The sequence below is a fragment of the Ammospiza caudacuta genome, chromosome 2 (assembly GCF_027887145.1).
Source record: "Ammospiza caudacuta isolate bAmmCau1 chromosome 2, bAmmCau1.pri, whole genome shotgun sequence".
Lineage (NCBI taxonomy): Eukaryota > Metazoa > Chordata > Aves > Passeriformes > Passerellidae > Ammospiza > Ammospiza caudacuta.
Window position 1 is genome coordinate 115002412 of NC_080594.1, and position 12970 is coordinate 115015381.

The window sequence follows — 12970 nt, forward strand, 5'->3', positions numbered from 1 at the left end:
TCACAACCTTCTCTGTGAAAAATACCTCCAAGTCCTCAAGATTTCTTGGTAGTCTTTGGAGAGATTTGCCTGCTTTCTTAAAAAAAAAAAAAACTGTTTGAAATCCAAACAAGCTGAGAATTTTAAATGACCATTTAGAGCACTGTAATTTCTGTAGCTGTCCTTTACAGATGTCACTGTGTTTGAAAATGTTACCTAAGATGCCTTTAAAGTTCACAGAAGTCCCTTTAATCATTAGTGTATGGTTATTGAATGTTTTGGGCTGTACTCTGCTGTCTTCCTGTTTGCAGTTCTTTTAGTTGAAATGTTGTCTGTATTTTTCTCTGTTAGAATTCTTGTTGGAATTTTTATCACCTCAATATATTTTACTCCAAAACACTTTATTTAGGATGTATTTTTGCTATATTTTATATAGCAAATATGGTGGTTTTGAGCATTACTCTTTTGATATTAAAAAAATAGTATAAAAGCATGTTTCTATCGTTTTACAAAAACCCTGCATCTGTTACTGTGACTGAGAGCTTGTAGTTCCTAATGTTGTGGGATTTGATGACTAATACTGTCCATGATATAGCAGTCTGTCACTATCTGTTACCAAGATAAATTTCATAAAAGAGAGGAAAAAAAACCTTTAGGGAGCCTATTTTGTCATCTTTCAAATATTAAGTCTTACTGTAATGTTCATTTCCAAGTGACATTGCTACACATACTACATTCATAAAAATTAACAGCTTAACAGCTTTTTTTTTTAATTGGGACCATTTATGTGCTCTTTCTAGTAGAAGTATGAAAAATAGCTTCAGTGTGTGGTGTTAGGATGAGTGCATTGCAGACAGGCGTAATATGAACTGTTAGAGACTTTATGTTTTGTTTTTTTTTTTAAAGTTTACCTGATCTGCCTCCAAAATTGGAATGTAGCTTTCTTGAGAGAGTAATGGGAAGTGTTTCACTCTGGTGAAATGTTGCATTTTGATGTGTTTGGTGTGCTGTTGTCTGAGAGATCTGCAGTTAGTGTTTGTAGCAAAATATTTGTCATTTTAGCTACAAAGTCTGTAAACCGTCAAGTCCTTACGTTTGTGCTCTTTGATGGAGGTGTAGTATTCCTAATGATACTTAATTTCCAAGATAAAGGAAGGCTCATAAAGGTGTTTCACTTGGCTTCTTACAGTCGGTACAGGCTCATATAATCATAATTTTTCAAGGGAGGGAAGCTAATACTTTGTCCCGTGCAGTTTGCAGCCAGCTCAGAAGGTGTTAGGCGTTGTTAATGTGCTTTTTTCCCTTTCTTTCATACGGACTGGAGATTGAGAGCTCCCTCTTCAGCCTGTCTGCATCTTCATTCAGCAAGGCAGAGGGCTTAGAAGCAGGATGGTAGGGAAAAGTGGAGGAGAGACTTGTATTTTTTAGCAGCTCTGAGGTAAATTACTGCATCAGTCTGAACTATATTTACAGGTTCTGAGACAGGATTTCTCCTAGACAAACAAAGCTTTCTGGAAATTCTGCATATGTCTGCTAATAAGAGACTCTGAGAAATACAGTAGCTCACCTGTGCTAGAGCTGGTTATCTGTTATTTCATACTAATAAAAATTATAACTCTGTGTATAAACATTGTATATGTTAATAGGATTGGGGTTTTTTCCCTGCCATTCTAATATGTCTGACAGTTATATTCATAAAGTTGAAGACAGAGATTTCCCACTCTTTTACTGAGTAGCTGATTAGCCCTTGCTTTGTTTTAAGATGCACAGGCATACACCTGACAGCTCTGGAGCAGAATTTTGGGCAGAACATCCTTGTTACAGCTGTTGTGTGCATGACTGACATAAAGAAAAATGTTTGGGAGGGAGAACTTTAAAAGATAATCTGCTCAAAGGCCTGCTGAATAGCAAAGATAATATATATATGTAGTAAAATGGAAGATATTTATATGCTAATGTATCAGATACTGTGAGCTTCAATACTACATGTTGACCTTTATTTTAACACACTGTGTGGGAATGCAATAACAAAGAATTGAAAGTACTTCCTGTAGGACTGATTATATTTGGGTGCTGTCTGCAAGTGGTATCTTGAGATTCAAATGTGAATTTGTGACCAAAAGTGTTGGTTTTTAGAACTACTGTAAAAATTGCAGAAAAGCTACCCACAGTAGAAAACATGAAAATATTTTTTTTCTGTAAAAACAACAACAAACCCTAAAACACAACAGATAAAAAGACCAGACAAGACCCCAGACACCTGTGTTAAATAAGCTTAATGCACGGAGAGAGGGGAGTTGTCCTGTAGAATTTCATTTTCTATATTGGAGCTACACTGTATTGGGCCTTAAATGTATTCATGTGTGTCAGTTGTTGCATACATACCCTTATTTTATTTGATGTGTTCAGAAATTATTCTGGCTTTATCTCTAATGTGGATAATTATATTCTGTTATCTTCTGGCACATTCTTCTTGCTATATGACAGTAGTCAATGGAATCTGTTACCCTGTTGTCTTGATAGTGTTCTCCAGGCAAAAATAGATATTTTTACAGGTAGGAACAGGTGGATGTAACTTGGGTTTTTTTTATAGCTGGAGCAGTAGATTATTCATTTTTATTTTCTTTCTCATTGTTCTGCATTTGGCTCTGTTTACTATATGCTTACTTCATAACCAGGCTGTTTTTATTCTTTGTAAGTTGCATTGAAGTCCTCAGATGTCTAGTTGTTAATTTTTTTTTTTCTTCAGATGCTTTCATGTTTAAAAAAGTCTTGTCTAAAAGAGCCATTTTTTGCATCTTTTAGACCCTACATGTTTATTTGTGTTTACACCACAAAAGACCTGGAATTAGTAGCAGTTTGGGATTAAGTAAAGCACAAGAGTTGATTCACAAGGTAACTACAGTTGACCCAGTGCAGGAGAGTGAACTGCAGGATAATGAAGTTGCTCATCTCACAGGAGGGATTTTATGGTAATGCTCACCACCAAAAAGTGACCTGTTAAAGTTCCAAGGGTTTTGTGTGTTGCTTAAGAACAAAGGAGCATCAGGAATATGAAAATTTGCTGGTTTTTACAGTGAAAGCAGTTTATTAGAACAGGCATTCAGAAGTCTTGCATCACAATCAAATAAAATCAGAGTTAGTTAGACAGAAATAAATGCTGGGAGACTGTCGTTTTGCCTTACATAAACAAGTGTTGTCTTAATAAAAGCTGCTCAAGTGAAGCCGTTAGGTGAAAGGAGATGCCTTGTACCATAAAATGCAAAACACTGGCCAAAGCGAAAACTCAGTTTGATTCTTCTTTTATTATGTGTGAATGAGTTGTCTGCTCTGTAGAAACAGGCTTGGTAAATGCTTTGTTTTGCCAAAGACTAAAGTGAGCACTTAAGTAGGGCAAGATAATTGTGGAGGCTGAAAAGTTTCTTTATATCCATCTTCCTTGGTGCGAATGTTGAGGAAATATTTAACAGAGCTCCATTCTGTTCCTGGGGTGAAATGAGGTTGTTGAGGAGGCTGAGAAGGGGTCAGACATAGGGTGCTGGCACAGCAATTAATACTTGTACAAGGAGCTTCCCTTGAAGGGCCAGACAATGTCACTGAAAAGCCACAAGGAGCTGAGAAATGCAGGAGCTGAGCTATTGACTCAGATATGCAAATCTCATTAAGATGCTGTTCTGGAGAACAGTGGGGTGGCAAATGTGCTCATCTTGTTAAACTGCTGCTGGAGTGTAGGGATGAAAAGGAATTGAGGAGGTGATTCAGGGAAGTGGGATTTGGTTAGTCTTCCCTACCAGTAAAACTGGTTGCAGCAGTAAATTTTAAGGTGGTTATAAACCAACTAAATTATGTTTGGTAAATTGTTTACATAGTGGAGTAAAATTCTTTAGGCCTCTGAGCAAATTAACAGATAAAAGAGTGCACTATTAGATTAATTACCCTTACTAAGATCCCTAAAGAAAATCTCCTGTTGAGGTCATTTAGAAAAAATAACCAGCAACAACAAAACAACAAAAAACCAACACAACCCCGGGTAATTTCTGAGCATAAGTGAAAACCGTGTAATTAAAAGAAGAAAATATGCTAAGAATAACTGCTCTGAGTTTGTTACTAGAAAAGCCCATTGTTAATAGGGGAAAAAAAGAAGAGTGTGCTTCTTGGTCTGGTTGTGTATCATGTTTCCTTAAAAAGACTGTTATCAAAAGCTCTTTTCTGTGCTCTTAGAAATGTAAGTATCTTTTCCCTGTGAGCAATCTTTCTGAAAGGAGAATTAATGAAACATTATCACAAGACTTGAGATTCAACACTCGAGGTGTTTATTTCTACTGAAGTGAAACCAGCTGATTTCTCACTCAGTGTTTCAACTGGTGCATCTCATTACCATCCCAGAGCAGGGATAGAAACCCAGGATCCATCTCAGTTAAAGTCTCCCAGTTGTCCTTTCTGAAGCTGATCTGAGGTCAGGTCCTTAGTTTAAGCAGTGTAGAGAAGTTCCTGAGTTGATTTGTACTGTTTCTCATTAAAGAAGTAAGAACTATCATGGTTATTATTATTATTTTTCTTCATTGTTTATTAAAGTGTGTTCACAGCCTTGAAAGAACAGGCAAAGGTCCAAACAAAACTCCAGAAGTCCTCAGGCAGTTCTGAAGAGCCCAGCTGGGCAACTTTGTGTCAGCTGGAAGCTGTCCTTGTCATTTTTATGGTGATCCATGGAAAGACTCATTTGACAACTCTGAAGCATTTCTGAGCTTGAAAGCTTTACCGGTTTGGCATGATTGGGGAAGGCAAATGAGAGGTGTAGGTTAGACTGTAGTGTGTATCAAAAGGGGCTAATAAGGCCTTTTTATAGTTCTTTTTGCTTGGGGTTCAAAGAGGGAAAGTGTAGAGCAGTCCACTGAGAAAAGTGACAGGAGACCAGGAGAGATGAGCTGCTCTCAAGGGGCCTTGTAAAACGATAAAAGTACAGATATGGGCAGGGAGCAAACAGAGGAACTTTTGCATGGAAAGAGTGATAAGACATTGGAATGGGCTGCCCAGGGAGGTGGTGGAGTCACCCTCCCTGGAGGTGTTCAGGGAACAGCTGAAGGTGGCATGTGGTGCCGTGGTCAGATTGACAAAATGGTGTTTGGTCTCAGGTTGGACTCCATCATGCCGGAGGTCTTCTCCAGCCTTAATGATTTGCTGATTCTGTGAAGGTGGTCTGGGCTGAGCAGTCTGGAAAAGGGGCTGATAAATGGCCAGCATTTATGTAATGGCACTAGATCCATTTCCTGAGGAGCTGGAATGGCAGAGGCACAGGTGGGCAAACTTCTCCTTGCTCCAAGGGCTCTGTTGGAGCCCAGGGCAGAAAAAAATTTGTTCTGTCCTTACTGAAGGTGCTGCTCCCTGAGCCTGGTCTGGAAAGTCAGTGAATCACTGGTTTGGGAGCTCCATTATCCACAGGAAAGGAGCCTAAATCTATTTGAGGGGAAGCACTTTGTGGAGGAAGGATCTGGATTAAATTAGTGTTTTGTTTTTAAAAACAACAAAAGCAATTCTTGTTTTATTGGGAATTTTATTTACAAACAAAGGACTTCTTTGGCTTCAAGACAGAATTGCTCAGTTCCTTAAAAAGTACATTTCATTGACCAGTGATTTTCACCATAGCAAAAGTTTTAAGAATGAAATTTTAAACACTGTGATTTCACAAGCTAAACACTGCTTAGAATATTCTGTTTTGTTCAGAAGGCAAATACAGAACTCTGCAAGTGGGAAGCAGAAATATATGGGAGTAAAAGAAAAAAAATGGGAAAATTTGCAGTTCAGAGGGAAAGGCAAGCCTATGAAAAAGTTTGGTGCCACTTGTTTTAATGCTTTTCTTACGTAAGTCAGTGATGTGATTCTGTTTGTCTTACAGCCTCAGAGCAAGGTGATTAGCAAATGAAATAGAGGAAAGATGTAAAAGTCATTAAGAAGAGAAAAAAAGGAACATTACTTCTTACATAACATGTAATTAACCTATGAAATACACTGCCAACCTGTACTATTGAGGTCAAAATCAGAACAGAATTGAAAAATAATTAGAAATACATTTGCATAATGAGAAAATCCATGGTTCTTTTGTAGGATTTTCTGTGTTTCATGAAAGATCTCTGGGAGTATTGCCAGCTAGTACCTGGTTGTGAAAGGCTGGGGTAGGGAATTGCATGATAAACAGGTTGTGTAATTATCTGGCATTACTTGCATTTAAGCATAATGTAAGCTTGACTTGACTTCTTTATATTCCCTCTGAGAGCTCCTCTCTCTGCCCTGGCTACAGAAGGAGCTTGGGGAGGGGAAGCTCAGGGAACCAAGCTGGGAGTTGTGTGTAACCTCCTCCTTCCCAGGCTGCTGGGCATTGACAGCTGGTTTTCTGTGGTTTTCTAATAACTCCCAGTAAGAAAACAACTGATTTTATCTGCTAATTGTGAAGGGTGGGAGGCTCTGGTTTGAGGCAGGAGGGCACCAAGGGGGTGCTGTGCAGCCCAGAGCTTCAGCTGACTCCTTCTGCAGGCACCTTTCAAAAATAAAATGTCTTGTTCCTTCCTCTTTGTGGATTAATTAATTCTGATAGAATTGAGATAGAGTGTCAAATAAATCCACAGTTCCATGTGTTCATTTTAAGTGTGGTTTTTTATTGGTGGAAGAGAGGGTATTAATTTTGTTCTTCTGAATAACTATAATCTCTTGAGCAGTAAAACCTTGTTAATTCTCATACAGCTAATCCTCAAATAATAATTCACTTAGACTGACTTCACAACAAAAATAACTGCTTAAGCACAAATGCTTGTAACTTACTCTGTTTTGACCTGTAAATGGTACTTAAAATCCAAATGTATAGATAACTGGAAGCTGTTTAGGAACTTTTCATTATCACCAAAAGTCATTATCTCCCAAGCAGAAACAAAAAGGACAAATATTTTAAAAAGTATTGAAGCTAACAGTTCTAGAAAACACAGAAATAATGTTTGGAAGAGGAAAGCCTTTAGACAAAACCAAAAAAGATTAAGAAAAATAATGTTTGCACAGAAGTATCAGAATGTTCAATAAGGTAAGAGTGTTCAGTAAATATTTTTGTTCTGTGCTTGGGAAAAAGGCAGATAAAATTTTCACATAATGGAATGTATTCTCTTGTCAAGGAGAAGGTTAAACAGCAGTTGTACTTAAATTTGGCATTTTTAAGTGAGAGGCCCAGATAACGTGCATCCATGAACTCTGAAAGAGCAAGCCAGAGAACTGTTTATAATTCATATAGGTTTTTTTAATAGTTCTTGGAAAACAGGAAAGGTTCCAGAGGACTTGAAGAGCACGCTTCCTGAGAAATAGACATAATTCTCTCAGTGTGACATAAGGGTTGAGTGAAATAGTAAAAATATTGAGGTGATTAATTTAATAAATGGAAAGAATTATAATTATTGATAATGACTCTTGGTTCTGGGACAATAAGTTTTATCCTGTTAACTTTATTTTTTGAGGTAGAATTTTTATTTTAAAATGGAATTAAAATTGATATTGGTGGCTTTAAATCTCCATGATACTTTTTGCGGTTTTTTGGGCATGTGGGATGATGCAGAATCAATCCTGTACCTAAAACATGTCTGGCAATTGCCTGATAAATGTTCTGTGGGTGTTGAAACTGTGTCACACTTGGGCTTCTGGTCAGCTGTGTGTTTAGATACAGCCAGAGGGAAAGATTTTACCTAAGACTGAAGACTGTAAGCTGTCTCTTAAAAGCTGTGGGAATGTATCCTAGCAAACAGTAAAATATAATTAAAAGGAATGTTCTAATGAATGTGATGATCGCTTACTCAAAAGGTCCCGTGACTACATGAAATATTCCCAGGCAAACCAGTGACAGGACAAGAGGACATGGTCTTAGGCTGTGCCAGGGGAGGTTTAGGTTGGACGTCTGGAGGAATTTCTTCGCAGAAAGGATGATTAGACACTGGAATGGGCTGCCCAGGGAGGTGGTGGAGTCACCATCCCTGGAGGTGTTCAAGGAAAGGCTGGATGTGGCACTCGGGGCCATGGGCTGGTCATGGATTGGACTCAGTGACCCCAGAGATCTTCTCCAACTCAGTTGAGTGATTTGTGTGAAGTTAAGGCACCAGTTCCATCCCTAGTGGTTGATGTTCTCTTAAGCAGGGCAGTTTGAGTTTGCTCCTCAGGGTGAAGCTTCCATGAGTTGGTGTTTTCACCCCTGGAGCAATTTGCAGTGTTCTGAGTGCTGCAGCTGTGGCTCAGGGCAGGCTGCGTGTCCCTGTGCACCCCTGGCCGCGTCCCTCTGAGCCTGACAGCTGCTCCTGCCACCTCTTCCCACTCTGGGAGTGAAGGGTGTTGGCCATGCACCATCCACAACAAGCCAGTTCCCTCTGGAAGTGAATTTTAATTAATGAAGTTTGTCCTTCTCTTCATTCCTTCATCACAGATGACTGGCTATCCAGTTTCTTTTGGGGGCATAAATCAGGCTTGTTTGTCTTGAGCAGTGCATTTGTTGCCCCTTTCAACCACTATGAAATCCTCTCACAAAAACTGCATTCTTGAAACCGGGATTTGTGGGATTTTCAGCACAGGTGCTGTGGTCAAAAAGGATCTTTCACTTTCCTTGCAATGGCTGCAGTTCTGTATTTCCAGAAGTGGAGAGGCTGGCAGTGGATACTCACACCATGGTAGCAAATATTTTTAGTATTTCTATAGTTTTTTTTATAATTTCTATTGCTCTATTTGGCACACTTAACAATTACAAGAATTGTTCTTTAATAGCTCTTTTGCCTTGGTATTAATAGTAAGATATTCTGATTCATAGTTTAAAAAAAATTATAGGAAAAAATTATGATAGAGTGAAGCTGGTTTGTTAAAGACAACTTTAAATATTCTGCCCATCTGTTTCCTGTGCCACTTAAATTATGAATGTTTTGCTGTCTCAGCTTTGCTATTCTTTGTCCATTTTCCTCTTAAAATTTCCACATAGCATTTTAGTAGCCTAATAGGAAATTACATCGTGCAATTGGTAATACCAGCTTCAAGTGCTGGGTTTATGAGATGTCTTTGTTAATCTGATCTTTTCCTTCATTCAGTTTCTTTCCCTTCTCCTCTGCCTTTTCAGACCTGTAATTCCTCTAAGTGTACAGAAGTTTCTCCTCTCTCCATTGTCACCTTCCCTGAAACCCCCAGGTGCTCTTTAAGGAACTTTCACTGTGATCCCCTTGCTGTGACTGCAGCAGCTCAAGTCCTGTTAGTTCTGAACAATGTCCCTTTTGCTTCAAGTTCACTTTTCCTGGAGTTAGAAATTTCCTGAGAACTGTTTATCAATGCAAACTGAATTTTGTCAAAGTTCTCCCCTGTTTGCGATACTGTGCATTTGTTTTTGTTGGGTTTATTTCACTGTTTGGTAATGCAGAGGTTTAGTAATGTCTGATACCTGCTGTTTAGATTTTAGTTTCACTTTGCATGGATAGTCTGGCTATGGGGTTTCATGCAGCTGTGGTCAATAAATTTCTGAAGGGTGATGATTTTATATTGCCATGTGATTTTTGGGGGTGTTTTTTTGGTATTTGTGGGGACAGTGAAGCCTTTGCAATAACTACACCAGACATTAAACACTGGCCAGTGATTTTTCTGCCAGGTTGGATGATGAGTGATCGGAGCTTCTGCATCACTCTTTCACTTTCTTGGAAGTGAAATTCTGGCATTGGACTCACCTAGCACAAGGAATGAGCTGTGTCACAGGTGTGCTTTGTGGTGTGGGAGATGTTTGTCCATTTTGTTTGAATTGTTTGTCATGTCAGTCTGATCTGATCTCAAGCCCCACGTCCATCCTGTGGGTTCTGCTGGCTTGATTTGAAGCAGTGATCCCATTACTCTGTACCTGGCTGTACATTGTTGCTCAGTTGCAGAAAATTTTTGTCACTGGGAGTTTCATCTGATAAAAATTTGTGTTTTCTGCTGAAGACTGCTGTTACAAAAAAAAAAAAAAAAAAAAAAAAAAAAAAAAAAAAAACCAAAAAAAAAAAAACTCAAAACTTTAGTAACCAGTGAATTTTATGAATATATATGACTAAATTATACATTAGAAACATCCTGTTTTGTGGGATGTAACAACAGTGAATCAAAGGAGGTTGGAAGAAGGATTTGAATAGTGTTTAGTGGGAAGAATTTTGAAGTAGTTGAGTAATTTTTAACAAGAATATAAGAGATGGTTTTGTCAGTACATTTCCAGTGATGGTGACTGGATGTTGACTTCAGGCTAAGCTCAGAATGAAGACTTTTAAGGTCATCCATTATAGGAGAAATAACACATCCAGTGGGTCCTGCTCACCTGGAAATCTCCAGGGAGAGGCTGCAAATGCAGGCAGAGAGGTTCTCCCTGGGGTCACACACAGGAGCACTGACAGCAGCTCACTGGGGTAGGGCCTTTCCCTTATTGCTCCAAAAAATGGATTATACAGCAGTGGCTCCTTCTGCTTCAAAATGTGTAAGGCAGGGAGGGGTAGGTGTGGCTCAGTTCAGTGGCTGCAGTGGAGCTGTAGTTGGGTTTTGTGACTCAGCAGTTTTTTGGTTGAGACGTTGTCATTTTCTGACTTCTGCTCTGCTGCCTCAGCTCCTGTGGAATGATGATCCATCTGCTAAGGTTCTTCATTTGCAGTTGAAATGTTAAATTTTCCTGTTAAATTTTATCAAAATGTGTCGTGCTTGCTCTTATTGGAAATGGCTGTATTTTTAACTAATAGTGGTGATGTTGCAAATTCAGCAGGCAAAGTGGGAATAAGTTTGAATAATATCAAATTATACATGGAAAATTCTTGATTAAAACACGAGCTTTATTTGCATCTTAAATTACAGTTTCTCCTTATACAACATTATTTTGCATAAGAGATTACACTGATGCACATTTATTTTATTTGTCAAGTATTGACAGAGACAGCTCTTGTTTCCTTTTAGGAATCTGGGTAAAAATGGCTTATCTAACAGTAGTATTCTCTTGGATAAATGCCCACCTCCACGACCACCGCCTCCACCGTACCCTCCCTTGCCAAAGGACAAGCTGAATCCACCTACACCTAGTATTTATGTAAGTAAATCTAGTGGCAGAAGTGCATTACTGCCTGTCTTTTGTAATTGTTTGGATATCTGAATTACATAATGTAATTATTTTAAAGATGTCCTGTTCATCACTGAGTTCTAATTACGGTGCTCTCCAGACTGGTATATGGGCAGGAGAAATGCCAGCCTTAAACTTTTGGGACGTAGTTTGACTCTTAAAGTACCTGTAAATTAGGAATTTCAGTAGGCAAAAGGAAAAATACTTCAGTTTTTTTACTTTTAGTACTCAAAATGTTGGCAGAATAAGCACACAGTTCATTATATACAATGCACATTATTTAAAAAACGTATGTACATTTTCTTATAAATGAGCAAGTAATTAAACTAAATTCCCATAGCAATCTGCTTCAAAACATAGTGAAGAAAAATGAATAAAAGTTGAGGTGATGTCAGGAACAAAATGTCACCAGGAAAAGGCAGGGTTTAGTTGAGTGGTATTTTCTTATGCAAGCATTACAACTTTTGTTCTGAAAATAAAGTTTCATAATAGCTTTATTGAGCTAACTTCCTTAGTAATAGAAGAATAAATTACAGGATATCCACTTCCTTAATAGCAGCAAAATAAATTACAGTGTGTCCGTACAGGCAGTGTGAAAAGTTGGCTTTGGTCACCTCAGCTTGGGGACCAGAAAAGGCTGGCACCTGGGTCTGAGTGTGCTGAGAACTGGGTTAGGATGCAATGGTGCTTCCAGATGTTTTCCAGGTGTTGCACCCAAACTCATCTGCCTTAATAAAAGTCCATCCCAGCTTTGTTGAGTCCTCACACAGCTGCAAAGTCACCACACTGCCACAGACTGTGCAGTTGTGCCACTCTTTGGGAGCTCCCTGTTGTGTTTTGTTTATTGCTAGAAATGCCTTCAGCATTCTCAAGGATTCATAGCAATTAAAAAAAAAAATCAGGAGGGAGGCTATGGCATAAAATTGAGGTTATAGGTGCAGAGAAGCATAAGAAAATCAAATCAACCTTTGTGGTTAACATGAGATATACCATGAGAGTAGTCTTTTAATTATACTGTTTCTTGTATACATTAGCTGTAAAATTAGCACTCCTTTACTTCTGAAAAGAAACTATTGCTCTTCAGAGAATTCTGTAGATTTAGGGAATGTACAAGGCTACTGTCAGATAAAGAAATTAAGTTCAGGAAACCTGAGTTGCAAAGCTGAAGCAACCTGGGAATAATTCTTGCCAAGAAACAAATTACAGTAACAAATTAATTTCAGGAGTGAACCCAGCATTTACCATAGCAAGAATTGTATGGTGTAGCTGTTCATTCCCCACAGTGCAGGGAAATGCAGAAAATTCCTGTTTTCTTTCTGTTATTTCTCTTTTGTTTTATCATTCTTTCTTGTTTTAAAAATAAGGAATAATCTAGATTGATCTGACATCTAATATTCCATTATAATTTTGCAGTTGGAAAATAAACGAGATGCTTTCTTTCCACCTTTACATCAATTTTGTACAAATCCAAACAACCCTGTTACTGTAATACGTGGCCTTGCTGGAGCGCTTAAATTAGGTAAATTTACCTTTTTTTTTTTTTTTTTTTTTTGTAATTTGGGGAGGAATTAATGTTTTTAAAAAGAAGTCTCTCAGTTCTTACAAGTGGATGTTTTATTTCTATAATACTATTTTACCTGTATATTCCAAGTCGTTAGGATAATTTTTCATTTCTCACTTTGCTGTTGTTTCTAATTTCAGTCTTGTCAAAAAAACCCTCACCACAAATACAGCAGATTTGTTGAGCCCAGTGGGGAACTGAGCTGTGGATATGGAAGTTTACATCCAGACAGTTTCCTATAAGAAACTGGATGCATGTCTTTGTGTTTAGATCTAATGATCTGTAATTTGACTGTGTGCAATATTTTGAAGTCT

The 12970-nt window shown here is 38.2% G+C and overlaps 1 protein-coding gene across 8 annotated transcripts in view; it reads left to right on the plus strand.

Moving 5' to 3' along the window:
* KDM6A (lysine demethylase 6A) overlaps positions 1-12970 on the plus strand; it is a 151503-nt gene that overhangs the window by 119911 nt on the left and 18622 nt on the right. For all 8 annotated transcript variants that reach the window (XM_058825137.1, XM_058825136.1, XM_058825139.1 and 5 more), the window contains 2 exons: positions 10936-11065; positions 12509-12614. In XM_058825137.1, coding sequence (XP_058681120.1) covers positions 10936-11065; positions 12509-12614 — 236 coding nt within the window. The remainder of the gene's footprint in view (positions 1-10935; positions 11066-12508; positions 12615-12970) is intronic.